General features: G+C 37.3%; 2 protein-coding genes across 5 annotated transcripts in view; both read left to right on the top strand.

Annotated features, from left to right (window-relative positions):
* Positions 1-1,430, top strand: part of SESTD1 (SEC14 and spectrin domain containing 1) — a 52,494-nt gene extending 51,064 nt beyond the window's left edge. For 3 of the 4 annotated variants that reach the window (XM_072342039.1, XM_072342036.1, XM_072342037.1), the window contains exon 18: positions 692-1,430. In XM_072342039.1, the coding sequence (XP_072198140.1) occupies positions 692-821 (130 nt within the window). In that variant the 3' untranslated portion in view covers positions 822-1,430. The remainder of the gene's footprint in view (positions 1-691) is intronic. The other variant, XM_072342040.1, reaches the window with a different exon arrangement.
* A 10,680-nt stretch (positions 1,431-12,110) lies between these two features.
* CCDC141 (coiled-coil domain containing 141) overlaps positions 12,111-16,531 on the top strand; it is a 52,261-nt gene continuing 47,840 nt past the window's right edge. Inside the window, exons 1-2 of the mRNA XM_072341896.1 lie at positions 12,111-12,227; positions 13,773-13,895. Coding sequence (XP_072197997.1) covers positions 12,126-12,227; positions 13,773-13,895 — 225 coding nt within the window. The 5' untranslated portion in view covers positions 12,111-12,125. The remainder of the gene's footprint in view (positions 12,228-13,772; positions 13,896-16,531) is intronic.

Raw genomic sequence — 16,531 nt, 5'->3', positions numbered from 1 at the left:
ACTTCTATATGAAATAAATTTTCTGCCTGCTTTTGTCCAGGCTGGACTCCATTCCAAGTCCTTTGTCCTGTCATTGTTTCCAAATTTCAACCTCTGCATCATAATTAGATTTGATACCTACTCTTCTTTTGAAAGATTGTGTTCGAATCCTGTTTTTGTTGACAGCTTGGTTAGTAGTTTTCCTAACATTTCAGATGTCTTTTTGTTGTACTTGAATGGAAAAAATCAGCTTTAACAGCTGTGTGTTCTTTTCAATTTGAGAGTGAGATGACATAATTTCACTGTCAGCATCTGGGTGACATTGTGTACAGAATCTTTCAATAAGACCACAATTGTATAACCTCAGTCAGAATTCATTCAGGCTGATTTCCTTGCCTGTCACAATATTCAAACCCCAAGACTGGCTTAGGGGCAGCCAGAAAATGGAGATTAAAAAATAGTGTTGGGTACTATCTCATTGAGCATACAGAACAGTGCCCTGCTGTGGAAAGAATCTCTTGAGTATGAGTCATTTACTATTTATAGTAATATTATCAAGATTGGCTGTCCACAAATCTTTAAACTTCAATGGAAAAGAGTCTATTTTTCTTATGTTTTTGTTTGTTTTCTGGATTGTTATTCACGTGTGTACTCATGCTTTTCTTTTCTTTTTTTTTTTACTTATCACTGATGACTTTTTTGTCTTTTTTAGTTCTGAGCAGTACTTTGGGAGCCCGAGTGATATGGCTTCTGCAGCAGAACACATTAGAGAGAAGATGAAGCTAGTTAGCCTGAAAAAGCAGCAGCTGAGACAACCAGAAGCCACTACCCCAGAGAGCTAATACTGACCCTTATCTATCAATTCATAATAGGACTTAAGTTTGTAATCCAGCATGTTGTTTGCATATTACAGAATTTGGCATAATATATTAAAATGCATTTCAAAGCTTTTATGTCTCATCTTCTTTTCAAAGTAAATGTTCTCAGTATCTTAACACTGTACATCTATCAAGCCATAATTATTTAACATGCTATGAAACCATAGATTCCAAGTATCTTATGGAAAAAAACTGTAAACTTTGCACTGAAATTTGCTGTAAAGCTTTACCTGACCCGTCAGCTGCTACTTAGTTTAACAGCTGATGCAAGCTTTGAATGGTGCTAATGAGTTAGGAGTTCCATATTATGAAATTGTAGTTCTTTGCTTCCCCCCATGCCCAGATGATGTAGTAATTTTAGACTGCAGGTAAAATGCCTGCAGTGTAGACAGTGGTGACCCTATAATTTTAATTTGAAATACTTTAAAATAAAAGTCATTTTTATTGTGCCAGTATGCAACCAACCATCAAATCTTTGATATATCAGATTCATTAAACAGATGTTTTCCTATTTGTATTGATAATGTATTAAAAGCTGTTTGTGCTTAATAAAAACCATCTTTTTAAAATCTAAAACAAATTTGTTGTGGCCTGTATTCTCAAATGTTATTTTTCTTATTTGTGATAAATGGTAGGAAGATCCATCACTCTTCCAGTGTTTACATCTGCATCATTTTTCTTATGAATGTAACATGTTGTGGCTATAAAGGGAACTGCTCTAAATTGTTGTTAGAATGAGAGGCTATGCCATTTTTTATTTATTTTTTTTCTGATGAAGGTACTCATGCAAAGGTAAGAAGATGGTATGTGAGTAAATCAATGTTACATTAATAATCATTTTCTTCCAGGGTAAGAATAGTAGATATTACTTGTGCTTTATTTTTCAGTTGTCTTTCTTTTTGGAAGGGAGATCTTGAATAATATGGACACCTTTGGTTGTAATAACTTGGAGATGAGATTTTTATCTAATGAGAAATAATAAGATGTGCTTCATAAACAATGTAAAACCATGAAATTTATTGAAATAAATAATGAATAACAAACAGTGAAATTTATTGAGGGAAGACTATTTATAAGGGAATGTGTAGTGTCAGGATGAGGGGAAATGGCTTTAAAGAGAAAGAGGGTATGTTTAGACTAGATAGTTGGAAGAAATTCTCTACTGAGAGGAGTCACTGGAACAGGTTGCCCAGTGAGGCTGTGAATACTCCCTCACTGGAAGCATTCAAGACCTTGTTGGATGGGACTTTGAGCAACCTGGTCTAGTGGGAGGTGCCTATAGCAGGGGTCATCTGGTTAGAACCAGATGATCTTAAAGGTCCCTTCCAACCCAAACTGATAATTTGAATGAAAAAAAAAAAATTAGTTGCATGCATAATGTAGTTCTTACTCTTCGGGACTTACTCTACATGAACACTGGAAAGTGTTGTGATATCTGACTGTGCTTGAGTGTTGCATGTGAAACAAACAACTGTAGGTTTGTTTTGTATTATCCCACTATGCGTTGCTCACAGTGAAGATGATTCCTGCAGGTTTTATTATTACTCAGTAGGTTTGGTTGATACAGCTGTCATTCAAATAGTATGTTTACTTAATTGTCTCAGTTTTTCCGCATTTTCTCTACAGGAAAGTGATGTGTCAAATAAAGCAATTTCTCCATTAAAGAAAAAAGTCAATATCAGTGATTTGTCTGAGAAAGTGATAAAGGTAATTTTTTTCCCCTCTTGGGCTACTTTGGCAGAGGAAATCCAATTATTTTTTGATGCACTGATGCAGTGGTACTGTATTGCATTAATAGTAGTTCAAAAATCAACAGAAGTTTCACAGACCATACTTACAAAGAGACTTTTACATTGTATTGTTTTAAAATTGGATTTGGTCATTTCAATTCCATTAGATAATGTTGCTGACAATATTGCAAGATTTTGGATCAGATAATTTGATGTTGATACGTCCAAACAAGAGAAGTCTATAATGCATATTTCATACAAAATGCAAGCACAATTTTAAATGAAAACTGCAGTCATTAATAAGTACTGCATCTCCATCTTGTCATGGGCTTTCAGCAGTATTAGTGACATGTAATTATTACCTCCAGTTTTCTGAATTCTTTCAGTGATGTAATTTTAATCTGTGTAACGCTGGAATTATTAGGAAAGAGTAAGAATGGAAGCTTTTGGAGCCATAGATGAAATTCTAGGTGTGTCAAATAGTACATTGCTTGAGCTCAGGAGCTAAAGTGCAAAGGAAACAGGGATAAAAGAAAATTTTTGCTGATTCCTAACTTCAAAGGCTGTCTCTCATATATTTTAAGACTCTTGCAACAGTAAAATGGGAATCAGCACTGTAAAAATGCCCCCTTGTGTTAGGCTTCTCATTAGTTTCCTGGATGTGAACAGAAGGGTGGTATAAGCAGACTAGATCTTAGCCCATAAATATGTCATCAAAAGCATGAAAAATGAATGTAAGGGCCAAAAAACTGCTAGAGTATTTGAATTTTAAATAAACCCTTTCAGCAATGTCATTAGTTAATGATCTGTTATCTTTTTCATGTTTCTGGAAAAGTCATATACTCCAAAATAAAAAATAGAAAGGCAAAAAGAATCATAGAATAGCTTAACTTGGAAGGGACATCAAGGATTGTCTAGCTCTAACCCTCCTGCTGCAGGCAGTGCTACCAGCCTCTGCGTATCTAATACTAGGACAGGCAGCTCAACCTGCGATTATTTAGAATTAGTGAACTGTGGTTGTCTTCTGTAACATGTTGCTTCTTTAACTTCCTATTATGCAATTACCAGAGCTGACCATTGTAGAGTGACTTCCTTGAGATTTAAACTATGTGTTGAGAAAACGCATGGATCTGTCATTTAAATAATGTTGATTCTCATAAGTATGGCATTCTTGCTTCCTGCAGTAAGTAGTTCCACTGTTATAGTTCTAATGCCTGTCATCTTAACTGAAAATTCTCTTACAAACTAGGGTAAATACGTTTTGCAAGGATATTGAGTTGTGTTCAAGCATCATCTGATGCTTGGAAGAGGAAGTATTTTTTTTCTTTACACCATCTGTGGAAATACAGGTAAGAATAACTAATGAGTTGAAATGAGTTTGATTTCCAGCTTGTTATGGATGTCTTTGTACAAATCTCAGTCATGTGGTAGTCAGAACAGTCTCTCTGCAATGAAGGGTGTTTTGGAATCTGAAGGGGAATTGTTAAAGGAACCCATGAGAACATCTGACTATCATATGAGAGGACAACTCAACTAATCATCAAAAGAGATGCTGGTGGGACTCCAATAATAATAAAACTGTAATGTATGCTGGAATGTATACAGGATATATTAAAATGTCTAGTATATGTAAAGCATTAGTGATAAACTTAAGTCCAAAATCGCTATGAAAATTAAGGCGAGGTGTTTCTTATCTCATCTCAAAAGTGGCATCACTTTACATGAGTCTCAATTACAGCAACGATTATGAGAACATAATACAGTGAGAATTTTGAGTCACAACTCAAAATCTTTCCAAATGCAAAGGAAGAAAAATACACTTTCTTTATATTTTAACTGTGCTGAGAAAATATGTTGGAAAATATTAGAAAGCAAAGTAATATCCTTTTTTATTTCTTTTATGTGGTTGGAAAATTCAAGGTAATTTTCCAGATGCTGATGATCTTTCTTGTTTATTTGGTTTGTGTTGCATGATTTACCATCTCATTTTGGGGGCTTTATTTGTGTTCACTGTTCATTTTCCATGGGAGAATTGCAGATGCTGGGCAAGTGGCAGCACATTCCTGCTGTCATTGCTGACTTTCCTGGCATGCATGGATTGCTGATGATCTCTGTCTTGCAGGGGTTAGAAGCTGCAGAGTTTCAGTGGGTTGCAAAGCTCCAGTAAGACACTTCTCTAAAATACAATGCCAGGGCTCTTCCGTGTTCTTTTTTAAGCAGCAGCCAAGTGATAAGCGTCTCTTAATGTTCCATAGTCAAGGTGCTTTTTTTTTTCTTTTTTTTTCTTTTTTTTTTTTTTCTTTTTTTTTGTTAGCTAGGAAAGAGTAGTTTTCATGGCATCTTGAGCATTTTCACAAATACAGAGTGTGGTTACTTGATATTTATTAGGATTGTGTGGTGATATGGGCCTGGCTTTCAGGGACTTGGGAACAAGCCATGTTCTAAACTGGTACTAAGTGCAGACTGTTCTCTTTCTGAACACTTAGGCTGCTCTGCATGCCTCTATGAGATGATAGCTGCAAGTTAGCCTCAGCAGGGTGAAGATTATACCATGTATTCAACACATCTGACTGCTACTCCACTTATCTCTAGTGATGATGTGAATGTGATGCCCCACTGTCTGCTTTGTATCATTCACTGCTTTTCAGAGCATGGTCTTCCTTCTCTCCAAGACAAATCTATACAAAGAAATGCAGTAAGGTACTGTGCTATAACCAAGGTTTTTTCTTAATGCTTTGCTTGAAATGGTATCAAAAGGCTGTGCTTGAGCCACATGCTTAGTGAGCCTTGTAAGGTTTTTGTTTCTACTCATCATATGTGGCCAATTCATTAGGTTGTGGCTATTTGCAGGTATCACTTCATGCTGCATTACCTCTTGTGAAGATGCCAGGGCTCTTGCTCAGGAAGGTGAGAGAAACATGAATTATTGGAGTTCATTTGGTATCTTTAGCTATGACCCTTTCTCTAGCTATTGTTTTGTCTCCTGGGACTTATCAGAGATGTATCCACACATCTGTCACTGAACTGTCTTCTTGCGAGCGATCCAGCATGCCTTTTAAAGGGTTCATAGTTCCCAAGCAGGACTGGATGAAATGGCCTCTGCTGTCAGTGCCGAGTGTGTGGGTGCCTGTGCTGGGAGTGGGTTACAGCTGCATTCCTGCTTCATAGCCTGGTGGAAATGAACCTCATAATGGTCAGGAGTGGGATGTTATAGTCATGAAAATCACAGATGCTCAGGATATAAAAAGTACAGCTCAAATCATGTTTATCTTAGAATGCTGAGGTAATGTTGTTGTTTGTTGTTTTTTTTTTCTACATATGGTAGTGAGATCTGAAAAGCAGTATTCAGCAAGAAGAAAGGAGGGGAAAGCCAAGGAGGAGTGATGAAACCAGTTGGTGATTTGAAGAGTTTAATTTGCAATGAAAATATTTATGTGAATCATATGGCGTCAAACAGGTGGGCTGTAAGGAAGTTTGGGAAGACTGAGCTCATTCCCTGAATACAGTTAATCAAATCTGCCAACAGAAGAAATGTTAGCACAGCGAGAAAGAGTAACTTAGAGAAAGGGATTTAATTACAGAGTATTTGCTAAATACCAAATCAAGTGTAGAAAAATCTGTGTAGCTTATGAGGTAGTTATGCATGCTATTTTTGTGCTTAGAACACAACAAGCCAGGTTCTAAAATGCAGTTCCTGAGGATTCTGCTGCATCAGCAACGTGTGTTATCCATCTCTGCCTTTCAGAAAGATTTCCATATAATGATAGGATGGTGGAGAAATGTTCAAGAGTTTGAAGTAGTCTGATTGTCCAAGGTCTGCTCTGGAAGTACTGCCTTGTATTTCATCATTTTGGCCCTCGATGTCAGAGGCAGATTTTGGTGATATGGCAGTAGAGGTTGGGCCTTCTCACCAATATTCCATTATGTTGTATTGTATATGACAGATGGCAGCATAGGGGGCAGTCTGACAGAGTGGCATCTGGCATGGAAATACCTGTGAAGCAAAGGTATCACTGAATTCCTCCATACAGAGGAAAATGGCAGCCATTCATCAACACTTGCTAGGTGTTTATGGAAATCAAACAGTGGATGTGAGCAGAGTGGGGTGATGGGTGGTGGGTTCCAGAAGTGGTAGCAAACATAGAGTCATCTCCACTGGTGCAGATTTTAATCTTAATCATTACTGGTACAAATGTGTAGATAACAGTGGTGACTGTGCTGAAGAATAATGCTTTGTAGATGAGAATTTGCTCTATCAAGGAACATTATTGTCTTCTTTGTATCTGTTGTATTTTCCATGGAAATAAATAGGAGGCATTACTTTTGGAGCAGATTGAGTGCTTTGGGCACAGCATTGCAGCTATGTGCCCTGTATGAACAGTCTAAAGAGACTGTCATACATGAATGTAGGGCTGAGCTGGGCTTTTTTTTGGGGGGTGACAATGAGGGGAGACTCCAAAGAAGTGCATATTCTTCTTTGTGGGCCTTTTTCCCTGCAGTTAACAGCCAGATTCAGCAAGGACATACTGACACCATGGTTTCTGTTTCCTCTTCCCTACTATGTCTCTATGTGAAACAGAGGTTCCTGGTGGTAACATCATACTGAGCATAGAATTGTGGAAGAATGAAACCTCTGGTCTGACAGGATGGGCTGCTATGCCTTTGAAAGTAATTTTTTTAGGACCTTGAGTTGAGACATCTCTCTATAGCTGTGGCTTTTTTTTAAGAATCCTTCCAAGTTTTCATTCCCCTATGCTGTTTCATTCCCCTATTCTGTTCTCACAAGATAAGGCAAACCAAGCCAGCTAGCTCCTTTTAACCTCTCCTTTCTGTCAGTTTCTCTCTGAGCAGGAAACAGCCACAGGCTCTCATCCCCACCCCTGTGGCAGAGGTCAAGTGCAGATGGCATTTCAGCAGCCAAATCCTATGGAACCAGTGGCCAATTTTCTGAAGAAAGAAGTGTATGTATTTCTGTTGGAAGATTCTGGTATGTGCTCTGCCTGGAATGAGGGTCAGATTGCCCATCTGATATATGGCAGTAGGGGTTGTTGCTGTGGATTGCTCATGGTGGTTCTGAGTGTACTAGTCCATCTGAACTTCCATTGAAAGAGTGTGAAAGGGTAGGGGGGGAAGGGTTTTTTATTATAGGCAATGCTTAAAATCTGAAATGTAATGCACTATCCTTTTTAGCTACTGAAGGCTTGTGGATGAGCTGGGAACAGTGATGGCTTTTTTTCATGTGCTGTAGTTGCACCCCGGCTCCATTGGGTGTCAGCAGCGAGCACATCTCTGCTTAACAAGCCAGCTCTAGTAAAGTAATCAAAGGGGCAGAGAGGAGATCTCAGGGCTTCCAGCTTGTTTTCCTCTCCTAAGTAGGTCACGCAGTTCTTGCTTTTGTGAGAGGGCCAACTGGGACCAATTGCGTGCTTGTGCCATGGGCTGGAACGGGGGAGGTGTGCGACCAGATTGTACAGAGGAATGCTCAGCAGTGTGAACCTTCAAGTAACATAGTTGCGTGAGATGGCATTATCATTTTAAAACAAAACAAAGCACTGCTACTTATAACTCCACTGATAAATGACTTTTAAAAAACAAACAAGCAAAAATACCTCCACCAAATTCTAAATCCGTATGGTTCTTTAATCCTTGAAATTCAACTTTGCTGTTGAATTTAACTTCTCTGGATAAACCCTTCCCTTTGTCTAATGTGATGTGATATTGGAAACAGAGCAAAGTGTGTTTACATAGCCCTATGTTCTAAACTTAGCTTTCTGAGGCTGGAGTCCGTTTAAATCAAGTCTTCCAAACAATAGAAACAATATGGCTTGAATGGTTTTGAATGGTTAGTGTGATTATCTGTTTTAATTAGTGTCTTGTTAAAGGAATGGCTCACTTTGACCTTCTTGTATCTTTGCCTACTGACTACTTTTGAAGAGGTTAAACAGATGTTTCACAATTAAATGATGATCCCAAGAACCCAATTACAACTACGATAGGGTTTTTTTTGTTTGTTTTGGTTTTTTGAGTAGTCTCATTTTTATCTGATGGTTTTTATTGAATGAGTATAATACAGACAGCAATATTTGTGTATATAAATACTGTGAAACATACGGAAATAATGTTTTAATATAGCTGAATTTTAAATATAAACCACGATGGGGCAAAATTGTTATTGTGATCTACCTTATTAGCAGGACAGCTTGTAGCTGCTTTCACACTATACTTGTATTTCAACTGACATCTTAATCTTCCTTTTTTTACAGGGAGAAAACAACCTGGCTCGCGATCTATATTTGGTGCAGTGTGTGTACTGCACTGTGCTAACACTACATCAGGAAGGAATTTTAAATGCTCTCAAGGAATTTACTAACAGAAGTCCTGCTGGATTTGCCTACGTGCATTCATGAGGGAACACACCAATCTTGTATAATAAACTATTCTCTTTCAGCTGCTGCTCTTGGAGTCTGAACAATAAGGTTAGTGAGCCATCTGAGCTCTCTTTGCTCTCCTGATAGAGTTGAATATACCTCAAAATGCAGCCCACAAAAGGTAGAATGGTAGGAGCCAGTAAGGCAACAACTGTAGACTTGGGGAGATCTGATATCCTTGTGCCTTGTTCAAGTGGGGCAGCTGAGGGAAATAGTGCCTCTTGTATAGAGCTGCACTAAACCCATTGGTTTGGAGAGGTGCTTCCTTTCCTTATTTCCCTTCCTTCCTGCATATACCTCTCAGGCATGAAATACGGGAAGAAGACCCCATTATGTGTACAAACCAGTTAAAGGACCTCAGTAATCCAAGGCTTGAGGGAGTGAACTTTCCCAAAGGCATTCTGGCTGCTCCAAGGCTCTAAGAAAGATGCAATTTGTCTCCAAGAATGAATGGTCACTTTGCTTTTACCCATGGGTCAAACTGAGAGTAGGAATTCCTTTCCCACAAAAGCCAAAAGGCTGCTAAGACTGCATGGTGAAAATGAAATGAGTTTTATCATCTTAATCTTTCCAATTATTTTTATTAATAGTTCTTACAGATAATGCCTGACATTATTTACACTCAAGACTCAGACCCCCTCACCCCCAGTGTTCTTGAGATGGTTTTATTAGTTCTGCTGTTCAGCTTCATTGTTATTTGTGGACAGCTGGTTGATGTTATAGTTCATTGACATTCTTGTCTTTGAAGGCCCAGCAATAGCAAAGGGAAAATGTTTCTCTCCTCTAATGCAGATAAACTGCCTGATTTTGGCTTCAAGAAGGATTTTTATTTGTTTGCTCCAGAGAAACAGTCGACAGGTACATATACAAGTCTGAGAAAGCCATGCTTGTTAAATTTTGTTTCTCTGGGCGCAGCTGAATTGCATTGTAATGCAATGTCAAATTTCTCAATGTTTTCCTCTTAGAATTGTGCTGTAAGATCCTTTCAGATTCCTTGCTACATTTTCACTGCCTTATATTCTGATTCCATGTCTCTATCTGGTATGTATAGCTCAAGCCAAATCTATAGAATGTCTATGCATTTATTAGGTATTTTGAATAATTTGTCTCCATTGATTCCAAACTTGATTATGACCTGTTTCTAGAGTGATATTTATCCATGGTTTCCAGCTGTCATCACCACAAAATATGCATCCTCATTTAACCTGAATGAAAAAAGGCTCTTGACTACTCTGAGACAAGTTGCCCAACTTGTGTTACTGAAATGCACTGTTCCAGTGTGCTTGTCTGAAAACGAAACTTGATGACACGATTTAATGTGATACTAAAATTGGCTTGCAGTTCTTTTTATGAAGCTAATTAGAGGTTAGGATGGTTTTTTTCCTATCATTTTTTCCACCATTCAACCCAGTCTCTGTCTTATGGATTTTATTTTATTTACTTATTGAGAAATCTGGAGTATGTAGGGGTTTTTATACAAGGGATCTACCTTCTATTCAATCCAAAATAGAAGTTTCTATTCAGTTTTAGCTGTTCAGACTTCTTCATGGTTTCTGCAGTCAAATTTCTGTGTGGCTATCAAATTTTGCACATCTTTTAATGCCACATGTGAATACCAGTAAGTTTCACGATTATCTATGTAATGCTTCTTTCAGTGGCAGAGGTTCTCTAATCTCTCACAGATGTTACAAGTTTTGAAAAACTGAATTTTATTTCTTCCTTTGAAAGCTGACTGAGGGTTTCTGGTTCTGTTTTGACACTAAGGATGTGGTAGTTGTTCTGATTTGCCAAGCCCATTTAGTTTAGCACAGAACACTAGAATGCAGTTCTGGATACCCTGATCCAAATTTGTGGTTTGAAGATTAAAACTCAGATTAAGATTATAATCTTGTACTAATTGGAGGTGGGAAACAATGAACAAACAGATAAAAAGAAACAGATCTTGACATATCAGTTCAAATTCCCTGCTACTACCCTAAATTTCTTCCAGTTCAAGATACCCTGTAATTTTTTTGCAGACATTGGAGTCTGTTCTAGCCTGTGATTAGCAAATCTAATTGAGACAAAAATGTCTCTGAGCATTACATGTTTCTAAGCAAATGAAGCAAGCAGGTGCTTAGAGGGGAGTTATATATACAGTTTATTGGGTGGACTTATGTTGCCCAAGTGACCTGCCAACCCAAACACTGATGTTGCTTTCTCAGCTGTTCTGTGGAAGGAAACCTCGCAGCTGTTGTCTTATTCTGTAGGCTGCTTGTGGCATGCTCTGTGCTTCTGGCAAAAGATTTAATATGCTAAACCAGCACTGTGGTTTTAAATGTGCTTATTAATTTACTCTCACTAACTAAAATCTTAAGTGGGGTGCAACCTTTAAAAATTATTTAAGAGGTTTTCCTTGCTCTGATTCAGAACAAAAATAAAGAAACAATTGTGGAAACAATATTCAGTTGAAGCTAAGATGAATTATTTTAATCTCAGGAAGTAGTAAAGCACTTCTTAGGAATTCACACAGATCTCTGACTTTACTTTTTTGTTGTTATGGTCGCTGTGCTTTTAAATATTTTTGGATTAAAATTCCACTGTCTGTTTTGGTTCAACATCTGATTTATGTACTCATGTTCATCCTGTTTAAGTGCTCTGGCTCTGTGGAATACCAGCAAACAATTAAAAGTTTTGCTTGTAGGAAGCGAACATTTAGACTGTACGGTTGCATGTTTTCAAACTTCAGAACATCAGCTTGATCTGCATAGCGTTGGTATTAAAACGGCTTCTAGCTGTTTTAAGAAATCTTTTTTCCTTTGGTTATCCAGCATGGGATGATGTTTGTGGAAGTAAGCTTTCACGCTTCAGATGGTGACAAAAAGTACAGGCAGCTTAATGCTACCAGGCTAGGGGTGTGTCAAATCTCTCTCTCAAGAATGATAAACTCAATGGAGCTGTCTATTTTTAACCTCCTGTTCTTTCCTTTTGGCAGAGTAATCAGTGTTAGCTGAGCTCTTTCACTGAATGAATCCAAGGAACCCTGCTTGTTGCTTTCTGAAATGAAGAGTAGACTTTGTACGAGCATTTCCAAGTCTGCTTTAATGCATGAAGTTCTGCTTTGAAACACCATGTCAAATGAAGCCGGTTTGGAGCAGAAGCTTTCTACAACAACCCTCAGTTCGGTTGCTGTTCAGGCCGGGAATGTCAGTATTGTTATAGCTGTGCTGAAGGTAAGGTAGCAAATGCTGGCACATTTGTTATAAACTCTCTCCTACTCAGTGGTTGCTGCTTCTATTAAATACTCTGCAAAAATGAATAGTTAGCATACAGTGATAAAGTGGGGTAATTTAGTTAATCTCTAATGGAGATTCCTACCTTTGTTTCTGTTCAAAATTTTTATTTTTTATTGGAGGTGAAGAATTCCTCTATTTAAAGAGTCACAGACAATTGCAGAGTGCCATGTAAATGTATTGATAAGCATGAATGTTACTTTTGGAGGAGACTTAACTGCAAGTGGAATTATTTTAAAACTAAGATTGCTTGTTATGTAAGATTATTGCTACCAACCCCACAAATGCACATTGTGTGCGTCTATTTAGAATAATTTGCTTGAAATTAATGCCTAAAACTGATAATGAATGATTATTTTTGAAAGTTGTGAATTCATATTACTGTGTGTTCTCATAGAAGTTATTGTCTCTGTGTGTATAGCTTTTTTTGAGCACCTGAAGGCCTATTTGTGAGCTGGAATCTGCACCCATAACTTGCATAACATTTGGCACGTGGAATAAAGCTGGATGCCTAAGGGATGTCTGGGAACTGTATCCAAGCTGGCATTCTTTGGCAGTTTGATTCTTTGTTTTCCAAACAACTTGTAAAGTACCCTGCCCTCACCCCTGGAGTTTTTCTGTAATGCAGAATAAGGTGATAACGTGCCAAGGATGTCACAGAGTTAGAGTGATTATTCAGGATGGGATTACTTCAGTTGTGGCAGTGGGGAATGTTCTGTCCTCTGTTCTTATGCTTCCCAAGGAGCCTCAGTCTGTTACTACAAGACAGAAATTTTGTTGAAAAGATGCTTAAGTTTACTGTGAAGTGTTCATTTTTTCCTTGCGTACTGTAGGCTCCTTGTATCCTACAGCCTCCACTGACTTTACTGCTTTGTTACTTGTCACCATCCAAATTGCATTTCTCAGGCTGTAGCAGTTGTGCAGCACAGCAAGAAAAGAGTTGTGCTTCGGGATGCTGTCAGTCTTCCTTTCTTTCTGCATCCTCCAGGACAGCATTACAGTTGGCTGTCTGGGTTCCTTTTCCAACAGCTATTAATTGCTCCCATAGCTTCTTCGTGTAATCTCTCTATATGCTCAGCGCAAGTTATGTTGGATCTGTGTTCTAGAAGTAAAACTTGGGATTACTGCATCTGAAGAAAAAAAATTGTTCCTTCCCCCACTAATTTCCTTAGCTATTTATGCAGTCTTCAGCTGAAATGGAAGGTGAGTTGGAGAAATATTTTTGGTTCGTTGTGATGTTAATTTTCATAAGCAAAACTAAAATCTCAGCAGACTGGGTGATCTAGAGCCTATCATTTTGATACCTGCTTCAAATGAAGTCAAGTTTATATTCTAGTCTCTGTCTTCATTCTACCACTGATTATATGACTATGGATTTCTGTTATCCTATGCCCACAAAGTGCGTGTGAACTGAGAGTCCGTGTATGTAAATAAAGGAAGGAAAGTTTGCTTTTCCTAAAGCCTGTAATGATTTACTTATTGCAGTGTGGAAAATGGGTGAAGCTTCAGCTGGCTGAATCAACGCCAAATTTATTAGAAATTGGCAGCAATCAAGATGAAACAAAAAAGCTGCTACAAGATCATGAACTCCTCCTCGCTAAACTTAAGGTAAGTTCTGATAAAGTGACACAAAAGTATATGAAGTCATTATAGTTCTGATGAAACAGTTGACATAAGTGTGTGGAGCTCCTTTTGTGATGTTTGTTAGTTAACTCCACAATAGTTTTGCTTGTCAGTGTTGTAGATCAAATTTAAGCCTCTGCACTGAAAAAATATACTCAGTGATAACTATTATTTTCTGAAAACTGCAGCAAAGATGTGTTGTTTTTTTTTTTCTACTTTACAGTCAAATGAAAAATTCCTGCTGTCTTCAATAACTGCTAAATGTAATGGAACATCACAATCTTTATTTATTCTCCATTGGTATGAAAAGGTTGATTAGTATTTCATAACAATTGTAAGCACAAGCGAAGCACTTTGTAAAGTGTGAACTTTGAGGCATGTTTACATTGAATATTAATTGAAGTATGTTAAGGTAAAAAAAAAAAAAGAAACTGTAGCATGGGGTATTACTTGTGTTGAAATTAGATGATTTCAGCTGATTAACAGAGTAAAAATTATAGCATTTTCAAGAGCAGAATCAGACTTATTTGCATGGGGAAGTTTAAATACCATATGTAGGGAGTATAATTTAATACAGTTCACAATATGGAATTTGTATAATATGAAGGAAAATAATTCCAAGGAAGAAAATACAGAAAAAAAAACCACAACATCCCAATTACTGGATAACGCAGAGAGTGGTTCTACTGTCTTTACTTGTGCAAGTGCCTCATTTTTATTCCTATCTCACGCTGGCAGTCTTGGAACAAGGTACTCTATCCTGTTTGAACAACTCAGAATGAGCTGAGTTCTTTGCTCAGTGACAATGTGAAGAAGCTGTTTGTCTTCTAATAGTGTGGAGTGAGGGGGGGAAGGGGAGGAAAGTAAGAGTGGGAAAGAAAAACAGAAGTTCTTATAAGCATTATTGTAGGGGTTTTTTTGTGGTTTTTTTTTTGGTTTTTTGGTTTTTTGTTGTTTTTTTTTTTTTTCCCCACTAAACATTTGGCCATGAATATGCATAAATTATGTGATGTGATAAGAGGTAGTAGTGTTTTGGTCTTTAACAATGTGGAGATAAAAATTTAATTCTGGTGTCCAGTAATTCCATATGGCCTTTTCCTCTTGCTCAGTATTATAATCTCATAAATTTTAGCAATAATAAATTGTATAAATGCATAAAAAATGTACAAGGTGCCTTATGCAATGCAGCTTTTCATTCTTTCGTATGGACAACAAATGATTATATTAATTGACTTAATTGTTCCAACTCACTATATCAGTGGTAGTTTATGGTATGTGTAACTTATCTGTACTTTCATTGTTAATTAGGCATTTGGAATTCATTACAAATAGTCTAAAAAGGATAAAAATGAAGCTAAGGTCTTGTGTTCCAGTGTAACTACCCCTCCTAGAGTTCTGTAGAGTAAATAAGAAATACCCTCCTAGAGCAGCATGCTTCTGGAAATAAAAATATCCATCAGAGACATCATAGAGTCATAGAATGGCCTGGGTTGAAAAGGACCACAATGATCATATAGTTTCTACCCCCCTGCTACATGCAGAGTCACCAACCACCAGACCAGAGCCACATCCAGCCTGGCCTTGAGCGCTGCCAGGGATGGGGCATCCACAACCTCCTTGGGCAGCCTGTTTTGTTTCAGTGCTTCACAACCCTCCGTGTGAAAATCTTCCTCCTAAAATTCAAAATGGTAAAACTCTTGCGTCTAATGTTATCTTAATGTTTGTTTCAATGATTTGTTTTTGTTGAAACTGAGAAGCTGCTTCATTGCTTTTTATCTGCCTGTAATATTTCAAAATATTAGAAATATACAGTATAGCAAGAGGAAGACCTTTTTCTACTGTACTTCTGTTTTAAAAAAGGTAGGATACAGCTCAAAAACTCAAAAATTTCAAAGAAGTATTTCACATAGAGTACAAGAGAAAGTAATATAATTAAGAATTGATCCTCTTGGATCCCTAAGGCATGGTTGGAACTGTTGTGGATTATTCAGTCACCAGAATTTTAAGTAAAGAGAAAGCTTTGAACACTTAGTGTTGTTTGTTTGGCCTGTTTGGTAACTTCTCTTCCATTGCAGTGTTTTTTTGTTGTTTTTTTTTTTATTAAAAAAAAAAAAAAGTAAATGTTTCCTGATCATCATATACTGATTCTGGATACGCATGTGCTTAAATTTACCTTGCTTACTAATTACATCTGATTTTAAATTAAGTTTATGTCCAAGACAGGCAAAAATTCATGGACAAGTGATGATTTGAAAGTGAAACTACTTCTGCTTAACTGGAATTATGATTTAAATGAAACCTCCTTTGAGTCAATGCTTTGCGTCAATGTAGGAATATATTGTCTTCATTCCATGTTATACCACCAAAACATCTTGTCTTATTTGTACCCTCAGTTAATGACCCACACCGCACATGATGTCATGATGTAGAACACTGACAGCACAAAACCATGACAGAAGATCATTCCGGTTGTGCTTCTTTTTCATTTTTAACTTCATTAGACTCATTTCGCTATATGAGTTTCATAAGTTACATTCAAAATATTCAAGTCAAATTCTTTTTTCAGCTTTGTAAATTGAAGCTTTGCAGATGTAAGAAAGGATAAAATTTGGCACAGTGAC

The sequence above is a fragment of the Excalfactoria chinensis genome, chromosome 7 (assembly GCF_039878825.1).
Source record: "Excalfactoria chinensis isolate bCotChi1 chromosome 7, bCotChi1.hap2, whole genome shotgun sequence".
Classification (NCBI taxonomy): domain Eukaryota; kingdom Metazoa; phylum Chordata; class Aves; order Galliformes; family Phasianidae; genus Excalfactoria; species Excalfactoria chinensis.
This window is presented reverse-complemented; position numbering and strand designations above follow the sequence as displayed.